Consider the following 14,131-nt stretch of genomic DNA (forward strand, 5'->3'; position numbering starts at 1 on the left):
ATAGAGGATAGGGCATGGTGTAGCACTTAAAGAAAAGCAAAACATGTGGTTCTTGAAGGAAGATGGAGAGCCAAAAATTTAGCCTAGCTATATACTTACATATGTGATGATCGTATATATTAACAGTTCAAAGTTGATCTATGAACTAATAATATATATAGTACGGGCCTAATTAATTTGTGGTTTGATTTATATATGGATCTACTCCAAATTAAGATCGTTCAAGTGAGAAGGTCCGGTATAGGGATCTGCGAGACCTTCCTGGTACAAAAATTAATGGAGTTTTTAAATTCATAATACAATTAAAATAGAAAAAACAGTAGCTACCAATTAGTACTACAATCCATGTTGTAACAGTAGTCGCTAGCTGTGCGGGAACTACTGGTATGCAGATCAAACTTTGTCATGCACTCCAAAAGCTATAATTTTACCGACTTTCACCGATGATATTGAATGAGAATATAATTATATAATGCACAAATGCTTAAATGAGAATATATGTATATGTTAAAAAAACTAATATAATTATATACAGCACAAATGCTCAACTAATATAATTATTTTATCAAATCTTCATGCTTACGCATGCATATGATCGATTCTGCTGTAAGCTTCAACAATTCTCATGCATGTTTAGTATTAGGTGTTATGCTATTCAAAGAGTAAATAGAATGAGGCATTCTTTATGTAATTTTATTATTTTAGAAAAGTTGGAAGTAGGCTATGAGTGAGTCAATTAATTAAGTTAGCATGATTAAAATACGTACGGTTCAAGTTAAGGTGGAGTGATGAGGCAAAAACACCTCGCAGAAGAACGATCGAGTGCTTAGCAAGTTCCCTGTGCGTAGCAAACAACAAAAATCTAAGCCAGATCTAATGTTCAGCATATAAACTTTTTCCAAGAGTAATTTCTAAGAATGTTCTATATATATTTCAACTCTCAATGATGATCACATGCATTGATATGGACTAGTAACAGCATGAAGAAATCTAACAGAACTACCAACTAAGTTTAAATAATATTCCAGATTGAAGAATGAGTTGGAGTTCCACAAACTCTGAATATGCACAGAGAGTTTTTTTTTTTGGGATATTGCTTCATAGGGTTAATTACATCATTAGTCCCCAACCTTTACTTCATTTTTCACTTAAGTCTCCAACCTTTTCTTTCCAATCAATTTCCATTCTCTTGATTTTAAATTATGTCCCAGCCATTAAAAAAGTGGTTAAAATTGACGGACTCGCCATGTAAGCACTTATATGGCTACATGGCTTTTTTTTTTGCATGTCAATTTTGATATCTAAACTTTACATATTTTTTATTTTAGTTATCAAAAATAAAAATTTACATTTTTAATTTTAAATTCAAAATTAAATATTAAAATTAAATATTAAAAGTAAACAGAAATTAGAATTTTGAATTTGAAAATTTTGATTTAAAGCTGAATTAAAATTTTAAATTAAAATTAAATTTTAAATTTAAATTTTAAATTGAATTGAATCTAAATTTTTAATTCAAACTTAATTTTTTATTTTGATATTTGAATTTCCATTTAAAATCAAAATTTTAAAACTAAATTTAACTTTAAATTTTGAATTTAAATCAAATTCAAAATTTTGATATTAAATTTTAAATTTGAATTCAAAATTTAAATTTGAATTTGACATTTGATTTCAATTCTAAATTTGAATTTAAACTTCGAATTCAAATTCACATTTTGAATTTAAAATTTCAAATTAAAGTTTGAAATTAAATTAGAATTAGAATTCAAAATGTGAATTTGAATTTAAAATTAAATACAAAATTTGAATTTGAATTCGAATTTAAATTTGAATCCAATATCAAAATTTAAATTTAATATTTGAATCTTAAATAAATTTTTTTTGAATTTATAATTTAATTCAAATATAAGTTAAATTTTAAATTTAAAGTTATAATATAAAAACTAAAATTAAAATTGTGTAATTAGCTGGTATTGACAAAGTGCCTCCATGGCCTAACATGGTGTTGAGTGGCATTTTTTGCAATTTTAACACCCGTTCTGACGGCAGGAATTTAATTGTAATAAAATCAAGAGGTTGAGAACTTGATTATAAAGGAAAAAAGGATTGGGGACAAAAGTGAAAAAAGTTGAAAATGTTAGAGATCAATGGTGTAATTGACTCTTGCTTTCATATGCTATCAAAGCAATATATATGTTTTGATTTTGAATCGCTCAAATTTTTTATTAATATCTTGAGGCAAGCATATATATAGATAGAGCATTTAGAGTGATCACATGCAATGCATACATAATAGCATAAGATTTTAAAAATTAAAAGGAATATTAATTTCATGATTTTAATAAGATCTCACAATGTTGCGCATCGGCTAACTACAATATTAGGCAAATTTATCATATCATCTTTTAATTAAGGAGATTAATTGAACCTATATGCACGACCAATAGAAATATTTAGTGACATATATACATAGACGATCTAGCTTTTTATGCTTTTAGAAGTATAGCAGCATTTGTAGTATTAAGTTATTTTTTATGCTAGAACTTTCGAATCGATAATTAGCTCTATTAAATTTGATATGAAATATTTGAAGTAATTAGAAAATACATTTCGTGATTTCGTGAATTTTTTTTTGGGAAAACTTCAAAAACCCCCCCTGTGGTTTCATGCATTCTCACTTTGCTACCCTGTGGTTTAAAACGTATCAATTTGCCCCCCTGTGGTTTCGTTTTTATCTTTTTGTTATCAATTTTATTATTATTTTTTTTTAAAATCAGTGACAAAGTTAAAATTAAAGGATACTAAAGTGACTATTTGATAAATATAGATGGTTATCTGAAGTTTTTTGTATATAATTTAACAAAATATTAACGAAAAAGCTTCCGAAAAGATAAAAATGAAACCACAGGAGGGTAAATTGATATGTTTTAAACCACAGGGTAGCAAAGTGAGAATGCACGAAACCACAGGGGGGGTTTTTGAAGTTTTCCCTTTTTTTTTATACCAAATACCTAGTGACCGACGGAGCCTAAAATTAGTAATTTGATAATCATGGTAAACCATTTGCAGATTTAATGGTCTAAAAATATTCAAATCACGTATTTTATAAATTATATCGAAAATTAATTTATGAGATTTATTTTCTAAATATTTTTACTACTCTAGATTAAGCCAAATGGAATCGATCGTCAATCCGAAAATTCTAACATAAAAAACGACTTGATAGTACGAAAACTAAAGTGCTTTCAGAAGTACGTATACAAGCCGATGGCTATATAGATAGTTATATATTGTTCCAGACTTTACTAGTTAGGTGTTCGATCGGTTCGTTTGTGGCATGAAAGAGCTACAAAAATGAGCCACTACGTACCCATCACTACTACCCTCACAAGTCGACGAAGAAAAAGGTACGTAGCAATGAAACACTAATGGCGCGAAATATATATATAAAGAATTAACTATTATATATCTCGAGCCTAGCTATGTGGATGCCAGATAGAGCGCAATACGTACTCTACAGGAACTTTGTATAGCCTGCGGGCCCACAGACACTGGCCGATAAAGGTCACTAACTCATGCATGTTCTGGCCAATTAACAGAGCCCACTAACCCATCCATGTTGCATGTACTGGCCAACAAAGGCCACTAGTGAGCCCCATGCATGTGCCCTCCACCACGACGAAAGATTATATAGCGTGATGCACCACGTCCACCACGTTGGTGCGTGCACCGCATTTTTCCACTCTTCATCGATCCCCTGTTATTTATTTAATTTGATTGGAGAAATATATATAGTATTATCCAATGAAGTGCGAATTCACCTAGTAGTTTAATTAGAAGATGAATTAACTTTTAATCAAATAAGTTCTCTACAGTAAAATTATAATAATAATAATAATAATAAACTTTTTCTTTAAGAGTGTAAAATTTTATTTTATCTTTTTCCATCATTAGGAAGTCTTTTTTCTTTTTCTTTTTTTTTTGGTCAAAATTCCTACCGTAGATAATTATAACTAAAATAAGTAAAAGTGAGGCTTTAAAGATATATATATGTACTAAATTTTAATTTCGGATTACAGTTTTCTAACACATGCATGTTTTGATATTTTGATGGACTCGAAAAATTTAGAAATTCTTTGAAGCTTTTCTCAAATTAATAGCATAAAAATAATACTTATTTTTCGGATGATAATTTTTTATCATTATTATATTGGTTGCTTTGAAAGAGGTAAGCTCCAAAATATTTTTTAATAAGATAAACTTTAGCTTTCTCCCGTGGTGATTTAGCTCAACTTATTTTGTCATTATATGATTCAAAATGTTTTTTTTTTTTGAGAGAGAGAGAGATAGGTAGCACGGTATCCGCTTCGTTTATTTCATTTAGAAATAAACTTTGCTGGAAATGTGAATCAATTAGGATTCGAACTTGGGTCTCGGATACCAACCACCAAACCCTTTGCCACTTGCTTTAGAGACAGTCGGTTATATGATTCCAAAAGTTAAACTTAACTATTATATAATTTAGCTCATATTTACCTGAGCACTCTTTATTAAAAAATTTACATTTAACTATTCTATTGTTATCAAAAAATATAGTATTGTTATACTGTTTAATAGTAAATTTTTTAGATAAAGATAAAGATAAAACTACAGAATATATATCTAAATATAAATTTTTGAACCACATAATAGTAAAACAAAATTAAGCTAAACGGCATAAAGGGCAGATTAAAATTTATTCTGTTAAATAAATTTTCATTTAGTTTTATAAAATATTGAAAAGGGATAATTTTATCATGGCAACTCCAGGTGCAAGCAAGATTTCTCCTACCACTCCTGCCACCTTCAGAAACACTATAAATACCCGGGACTTCCCAAACTCTCATCTCATGAAACACAATTCCAAAGTTCGCTCCATGGCTACTAGAACTAGTAGAGTTGTTACCATTACACTACTAGTGCTCCTAGGTGCAACCATATGCTCCGCCGCTAGAACCCTTCTCTCTCTAGAGGCCGGAGCCTACGGCGTTGGCCATGGCATCGGCATCGGTGGCGGGGGCAGCTACGGCGGCGGAGGTGCCGCTGCTGGAGGTTCTGGTGGTGGAGGTGGCGGCGGCAGCGGGAGTGGCGGCGGCGGAGGCTACGGTGGAGAGCAGGGAATTGGCTACGGGAGCGGTGAAGGCGGCGGTAGTGGCGGCGGTTACGGCGCCAGTGGAGCAGGAGGAGGAGGATATGGCGGTGGTGGAGGAGGCGGCAGCGGCGGTGGCGTGGGGTACGGCGCGGGAGGAGGGCATGGCGGAGGGTATGGCTCCGGCGGGGGCGAAGGGTATGGCATTGTGTACTCTTGAATATATATTAACTACTAAGATATCATTCTTAAGGAGCTTCAATTTAACAATTTTTTTTTTTGAGTAAAAAAAAAGTTGTTTCAGACATAGTTAGCAAATTATTCGCGAGTTATTAAAAATTCGAATAAAACGTTCCGTATGCAATATATTTCTAAAAATTCAAAATAAAATGTAAATTTTTGGATTAAATTTATTATTTACGAATAATTTGCGTATGCCGAACTACTCGGCTAAAAAAATGCGCAAAATTTTTGGATAAAATTTCTTTCCGAATTATTGACGAATTTTTCGTGAATTATTGAAAAACTTCATGAACTTTTGAAATATGTGGATTATGAAAAATTAAAGATCATAACGACAATAAAATTAATTTGCCATTGCTTTTTTAACTTAATCTACTTTATTTTATAAATCTTTATTTGTATATTTTTAAAAGTTTATAACTATATATGCTAGTAGCATAAATTTAGAAAAAAGGTTTAGTTTAATAACGGAATTTTTTATCACAATTTTTAATTAGTAAACATATAATTTTCGCATAAATCGCATATCTGAATAATCGGAGAATCCGTTTCTTTAAGTCATATTTTTCGACAAATTTAAAGATTGAAATCATTATAACTATACCGATTTTTTGCGGAATCCGAATTAACTAACTATAATTTCGTATGATACCATCATAAGATAATTTGTATATATCAATTCTGCTTAGACTTTTAGTTTTATGTAGTGTCCTTTCATTTAAATCCATGATGGGTGAGGGAAAATTTTGAATATAAAACGCAAACACATCACTTTCTGGCATGCGCTTTAAGATTAAACAGTTGTTTCATCACAGATATGGAGGGGCGGGCGGCCATGGCGGAGGCGGCGGCGGAGGAAACGGCGGAGGTGGCGGGTACGGCAGTGGAGGTGAGCACGGAGGGGGGTACGGTAGCGGCGGTGGAGAGGGAGGCGGTGCAGGGTACGGCGGCGGAGGGGAGCACGGCGGAGGGTACGGTGGTGGAGGAGGAAGCGGCGGAGGTGGCGGCGGTGCTTACGGGGGTGCAGGAGGGTATGGTGGTGGTAGCGGCGGCGGCGGCGGCGGCGGTGGCGGCGCCGGTGGTGTTGGTGGGTATTATGCTGGGTTGCATAATGGGTACATTCCATGAAGTTGGGAGTACGAAAACAGCCCCAAGCTACCGCCGTATCTTGAGCAACTACTAGTGCCAATAAAGAAGTGTGCTTATTATTATAATTCGTGCCTATGATTATGATATATAATATGTGTAATTAAGGGAGGGGTTTGATGATTTCTTATGTTGGGTTGGAATGCTATTTGTCGTTGGAACTACCGTTATAATTCGTTGTAACATGTGAAATCAACGAATGAAGTAATGAAAACAGCATTAATTAGCTTAATAGAAGTGTAATATATTGAATTCCAATGTATCATACTGAACTTTGACGAAACTAAATAAAATACAGCCAAAAAAGGAATATAATAGTAGTGTTCGCGATGGATCACGAGGATTTCGAAATAGTTAAAATAAAAAATTCGAGACAAAGTGATTACTATAACAAATTTTGCATTTAAGAATGCTTTAAACAATAATTCGCAACGTTTTAAAGTATCAGCAAAAATAATTCCAACAATTTTAAAAGCGTATGGCAAAGAGTTGTTAAATAAAACTATCGGGACAAATTTACCAATATTTTAATATAGTGTCGAGCAATTATTTCTGACTCTTTTGACAGTCGGTAATATGTTAGTTGTCAACTCTAAAACAGTCGTTAATTTAAACAATTGCTAATACTCCAAAGCATCGATAAATTCATTACAATAGAATTAGATTATTGGGACATATTTTTGGGATATTTTTATCTAAGTGTCTCATTTATGCAAACTTTTTTTAAAAAAATTTATTAATGCCTAAATATAAAGCCCAATCCAATCAAAAACAAAAAATTTCTCTACGCAACCAACCCCACCTAGCCCACTCGACAGGATTACAAATAGAAAAGAAAAAAAAATAATAATAATAATAATAATTAATCACCATCTCCCCTTCTTCTCCTCCACCGCCGTAGTCGACGAGATAGGTTCCGGTGACTAGAGTTCGGCCGCGAGGATCTCGCAGGGACTGTAGAGGGCTACGATCGCCACGTGTCCCTCCGCCACATGTCGCTAAAGAAGTGGGTGCCAAATATCAAGGCGGCCCTATATATAGCGACTGCACATATAACAACACTTTTAAAAAGTATCGATAATTTAGCCAGCAGCACTTTTTTCAACTTATACTGACATTTAAAATTGTCGCTATACACCAATTTTGTTGTAGTGAATATTATAAAATACAAAATAAACATTCTAATACAAAAACTTTGCAATAATGAATAAAAATTTTAAGTGTTTCAACATCAGTAAATGTCACGCGCCGGATTACTCGTTTTTCCATGCACGACGACAAATCCGCCATATACAAAAAAAAATTTTCTGTATACGAAGCGATAGCTGTATCTGTACCTGTAGTCATACAATACTACAACCAGTAGTATAGAGCCGCTAAAAAAAGACATATATAACAACATCGGTTCAATATGCATACATAGTATCCAGATATAAAAATCACTCGCTCCAGCGAAGAACTAATATCAGTATATATAAGAACTCAAAACCAAAACTATCTGAAGCTGGTATATCTCTAGATCAGCAGCAAAATGGGAAGGGATCTAGCTCGCGACTCCCTTTCCACGATTTGAATCCACAAAGCAGCAGCCAAAGAAGAAGGCTCTGCAAAAGGTTCCACAACTGGGTGTGAGAACTATTGCAAAGAGAAGTAGTTCTCAGTGGGTACCGCTACCAACCTCAACGGCTCATCCACTAAGTTTATACACTACTGTAAAAATAAACTTGACATGCCAGCACATGTGTAATGCATTCTACACTATTCTAGGTATTCACCGCCCACAAACTGTGGCGATACAAACAACCTACGGCTCCTAAAGCTAAACTGGTAGTTTCAGAAAATGACGGTGTAGAATCGATAGTTTTCTCCTAAGTCAATTCCAAATCCAACATGTATAATTTATTTAAATCACTACTCTATACTTCAAATTCAGATTTCAATTAACATGCAAATCAACGAATTCGAGTAAATTAACATGATATACAAAGATCAAAATACATGCTGACATCAACTAGGCTTAGGAGGAAATCCGTAGTATCCGGTAAGCATATCATTAACCCACCTCTAGCGTGAGTCCAGCAAGATTAGGAAAACGTCAGAAGAAGCCCTGCCAAGCTCAACTACGAATCAGCACAATCCTCTCTAAGGGTCTAACACAAGAACACCAAAATTGTATCAATTCCCTCAAATTTCAGCACTAATGCTTAATTCCTCCAGATCCAATGTCAAAACTCGCCTTTCAATCCACAATTCAGGTGAAGAACATTCTCAAAACCAGTAGGAAATGATGGAGCAACCTCCTCTGGTCGAAATTTCAGCTTCCTCAAAGATTTGGTCCAAGAAAACTACAAAAATTCAAGTTTCAGCTCCAAAACAGCAGCACTTAAAAAAAATAGCAAATTAACCATACTAACCTCAATCAATTTCTGTCAAATTAGCACCACGAAACCTTCCAGAAGTCTACTAAACACCAAACCAAGTTTCGCGACAATCTGACCTTCCTACGTCGCACACGAGCCAAAACGCCGAAGGCCGCTGCTGGAATTCTGCTGGAATTGCAATCCTCAAGGTGGAATTATGCAATTAGGAAAGTTTAGAGGGGCTAAACTGCAAAAATAGGGCTTCTCTGTGAAGAAGGGTGAAAAAGCTTCTTAGGGGGTCGAACACAAGCTTTTATAGAGAGATAAAAGGGTAAGAAAAGCCTCAGGAATAGGAAAGACTAACCTATTGTTCCTGCAGAAACGAGCACTTTCGGGCTCCCGAAACTCACTTCTGGGCGTCCGAAACCTTTAGGCCATACAACACACCCTCTTCGGTTCCTCCGCCTGCGGTCTGCTGTGCCCCTAACATGGTCCGGCGTACCTCACCTACCACCATATACATGTCAACGCAATCGATATTTCCAAAGTAAACATTCGGGCCCATAATCGGGCACCCGAAAACAGGATCCGAATTGGCTTTCAGTTTCAGCTCAGTTCAGCACTCAGTTCTGGGCGACCCGAACCAAGTTCTGAGCACCCGAAACTGGCAAAACTCCAGTTTTGCTTATTTGAGTGCGCCAAGTCCGTTTCTACATCCCTTTTGTGCAAAAACGACTCTGATTCAGTTCGACACTCTCCAGATGTGTCGACCAATCGCTAATACTGTAGCCAATCCGATACAAAACTCTCGGGATACTACAGTAAATTTCAATCAACAATACTAATCCCAATCAAGAAATATAAAATTTCTACTATTGCATATGCATTGGAAATAATAGGAACAAAAAATTTTCATCACGGTTTTATTCACGATGAATTAGTAAAGTCTCTAAATGCATCACTCTTGTTGCGCGTATATTGCTTTCAATTATGCGTTCTCTTATAATGTATATTAATATAGAACCTACGCTTCACAGCGAATAGCTAGCATTCAGTCAATTAAGACATATAGTTATTAAAACTTTAAGATTGAAAAATTTATAACTAAAAAATATCAAAAAATTATAAAGTGGTCTTTTGTACATTATAAAAAAAATAATTTTTAATTAATATTTTTTAAATTTTTTTAATATTTGTAGAGTAGAGTTAAATTATTCTAATAATTTTATTTAAAAATTCAATCATATTAGTAGTTTTAACCGCTATTATATAAATTTTTTAACCAAAAAGTTAAAGTTGGAAGACTTATTTCAAATTGAATAATAAGTGAGGGTGTCTTTACCTTTTTAAAATTAATTGTAGAAAAAAATATATTACTCACCTAATATATATTAAGGGCACGTTTGGTTCGAAGTCGGAATTGGAATCAGAATTAGAATCGAAATAAGCTGGAATCGGAATCGGAATCGGAATCGGAACGACTCATTATCTAATTCTGTTTGGTTCGTTACCTGAATCGGAATCGGAATAAATCATTCCCATTATCGATGTTTGGTTCAGCTAGATATAAAAAACGTATTCAAATTGATATACTAACTTTATCTTTATAATATATTAATTAAATTAGAATTGAAAATTAAATATTAAAAATTTACATCAAAATTTTGAAATAATGTCAAAAACTCATATTTTAATTAAAGAAGTTGGAAAAATAAATTTAGTTCGAATAAATATCTATTCCGTCCGAATTCAACTTCCAATCCGGCCTCCTAGGCCGGATTGAAAAAAGAGGTGATTAGGAGATTCTCATTCCACTCGGGAATCGGAATCGGAATGGGACTCCCACATACCAAATATCTACAAACGGATTCACCAATTTCGATTCCGATTTCATGGTGAAAAAGAAGCGAACCAAACACGCCCTAATACCCTATCTTTGGCAACTTATATTAGATAACTAATATTCTAATATCAAAATTTAATTAAACATATCCAATCTAAAAAGTCTAATAATTTAAATTATATATGATAAATTGATTTTAAAATCTCTATCAAAGGATTTTAATAAGATGCACTTATAATTTCAAAAGAGATAAGAAATCTTTGCTTGCTGATGCGTACCAATACTTCAAACACTGCATAAAATATTAAATATTGATGGAATATTTGATAATCAATACTATAAAATAAGATATGATATTATATATGTAATATAAAATATTTAAATAATTTATTATATTATAGAAACTTATTTTTAATTTACATTTTAGACTCGGTTTACGATGCAATGGGCGCATTCAAAATTATTATAGGACATGTGGCAAGCCCCATTGGCACGTTCATGCCTTAATCGGCAACGTGGCTCTCCCTCCCAAGCCATTTTGGTGATGTGACCTCACTCTCAAATTATGTATTTTATTATTATATATTGCCGTAGATAAAATGTGATAAAAAGAATTATATGGGCAGAACTCAGGTTTATTAAGATTTCCACCTAACTAGCATTAGGCAAAATCCATCCTACAATAGGCAGACAAAAATGAAAGTTAGTACAAACACTCTGTTCACCAATCTTATGTTGTTGTAGACAGAATATAATGAAAAAAATTATATAAAAAGAACTCAACTGCATTAGAATTTCTATCTAAATAGGAACAAGCAATATCCATCTTACAATATATAGCAGACAAAGAAAAAATATTAGCACAAATAGTCAATTCACCGATCAAAGCCAACATTAACTTAGACAAAAATGAAAGTATCGGAAACTATTCATGGATAGTCCGAGTAGTTCATAAAAACTCACTCACACATAGACAACCAAATTAAACTTCTAATTAAAAGTCAAAATATTAGCGGATAGAGAATTTTTCTCCAAATAAGTCCAACTTTGATACGTTTCTCTCATGAATTGACATTAACACTGCTCCACCTTTTTCTTTTGGGATTAAGCACGTACTCATAAAATTTTCCAATCAAATGTAGAGTTTTGAGTAGTCAAAATTGATGTCTTAAATCTGAACATAGAGTGTCAATTTGCTGTTCTAACAATTTGTGGTTCTAATAATGATTTTTTTTTAATCTTTCCAAAATTAGAGTAGATTCATTTTAAAGGGTTATGGGCCCACACAAATTTTGATCAATAGCCTTGAGGTAGGTGAGTGAAGCAGAAGTAGGCATGATGAGGAATGGCAGGGAATTTTAAATTCCTGTATGCCGGTAAGAGCGTGGGATCGAGTAGGGAAGGAGAAAAAAATCCCAAAGCGGATTGCCTAGGCGGACGAGGTAGGTGTAGAGTTATTGAAGGTCTTCAGCTGTAATGAAGATGATGAGGGGACGTTAGTTGCATCCGGTAAGGACACCACCCGAAAGCAAAAGGAAGTCTTTATTGATGGACATCAACGGAGTAAGCTTCGGGGTTCGCCCGGTGGACAGCAAAGCGGGGAGAAGAGCTAGGGGGAAGGTGGGATCAGTAATTGCTCCACCCTGAACAGAGGCTCTTTTAAGGAGGTGTTGATGAGGAGGCCGATATCTCATTCTAGTGTGTCTAACCTTCACCACCATCATCCCCACATTCCTCCCTCTCAAATTACTTGGGGTCGCCCTCCTCGAAGACCTGTGAAGAGGTGTTTCCGGTGTCTGGCAAGGAACCATTCCGTCGCGGCGTGTCGCGCCCCTTTATAGTGTTATAGGTGCTGGAAAACTGGCCACCGAGCATACTCTTGTAGGGGGAAATCTGGTGCAAATGGTGGCAATATGAACAGAGCTACGAACCTCAGGGGGCGAGCTCCACTGTCCAAGGTTTATGTCCCCTACACTGAGGGGTACTTGCGAAGAGTCGAGCTATGCCGTAATGCCATCCTCGCAAACGTCATCCAGCGAGCTAATCTGGGACCGGACCCAATTACCACCATTAAGATCGCTCTCGCTAGCTGCTTCGGGGGGTATACTGAGGATTTTGCTGTCGCGCACTGCAGAGAGAAAGACTTTGCAATTTTTTTGCCGGAATGGGTTTCAATTGAAGTACTGACCAGAAGGGAGGTTCTTACTCTTAATGGTTTTTGGATTCCGTGTTGGCTATGGGGTCGCTACCGGGATGCTCGACCTCATTGTGTCCAATGCAAAGTGTGGATCCGCTTAATCAACCTTCCTTTCGAGATATGGTCTGTGGCTCGTGTGGCGGCGTTGATCAGTGGCTTCGGGCGGTTCATCAAGGCTGACGACGTGACCAAGGCAATGACGGATTTTCGAGCCTTTAGATGCCACATCGCTCTCGACTCGCTCAGCAGCATACCTCAGAATCTCTCGGTGATCGTTGGCGAGGAGCTTTCCTGGCCATGGTCCACCTGGAGAGGTGGGAAAGGACAGTGGACGGTGAACTCGTGGCGCCACCCACACCACCACGTAACGAAGACGGCAACGCCGAGGAGCGAGCGGGTAATCGGAACCATTGACAGCATGACGACAGAGGTGAAGCCCAAGCGGACGACGACATAGAGGATGCACCAGGAGGGCTAGAGGAAGCTGAGCCAAACCCACTGATCCACAGGGCTTCGTGCGTTACGCCAGCAACGCGAGCCTCCACGGTGGCCCATCAGCTCGGATCGGCGGCGAGGCTCCGAGTGGCAGTTGGCTGGCGTCTCTGGGTTGCAACGGGTCGAAGAAGCTCAGAATTTGAAGCGACGGGAGTGTCGGGCTCGAGGCAGGCTCAGCGTAGCGGGACTCCCGTGATTTGCTCGAAAAAAGAAAGCGGACAGAGCATGCCCAGATTGACCTGCCTAGCAACGTCTTTCCCAACTAGTGGAAAACTCTTTTTTATGACTAGGGGTTTAGCTTGGGAGGTGGATTGCAAGCCCGTTGATGTTGGGGGACCCGAGGTAGTAAATGCCCTGGGTCAACCCTCGGGTTCCAAGCCAAAACTACTGATCTCGGTTACTTGGTCCACACTCATTACCCTATCTTTACAGGTGGCATTGGGTGGCAGTCGGGTTGAACACTCCTTAGTGTTGGTCAATGGGCCTTCTCCGGCCCTTAGGGCCTGGTCCTTCCTCTCATCCCATTATCAGCTTTGGTAGGGGGGCTCGACCGCTCTTTTGGCCCACGGGTCGGTCTTTCCAACCAGTCATGGCCGTTCGGGTTCGCTGTTTCTGACACCTAGGGGGGCAAGTGCGGAGGCTTGCGTCATTGATCAGCAACTGCCTCTCGGATGAGTAGGTGGCGCCATGAGTGACTATGATATGATCCCTACTAA

The 14,131-nt window shown here is 36.4% G+C and overlaps 1 protein-coding gene across 1 annotated transcript; it reads left to right on the top strand.

Moving 5' to 3' along the window:
* Positions 4,907-6,752, top strand: LOC109715050 (uncharacterized protein CG45076-like). Its single transcript, XM_020239836.1, has 2 exons — positions 4,907-5,329; positions 6,190-6,752. The coding sequence occupies exons 1-2, from the start codon at positions 5,038-5,040 to the stop codon at positions 6,555-6,557; spliced, it is 660 nt and encodes a 219-aa protein (XP_020095425.1). The 5' UTR covers positions 4,907-5,037; the 3' UTR covers positions 6,558-6,752.

Source organism: Ananas comosus, linkage group 9 (assembly GCF_001540865.1).
Source record: "Ananas comosus cultivar F153 linkage group 9, ASM154086v1, whole genome shotgun sequence".
NCBI lineage: Eukaryota > Viridiplantae > Streptophyta > Magnoliopsida > Poales > Bromeliaceae > Ananas > Ananas comosus.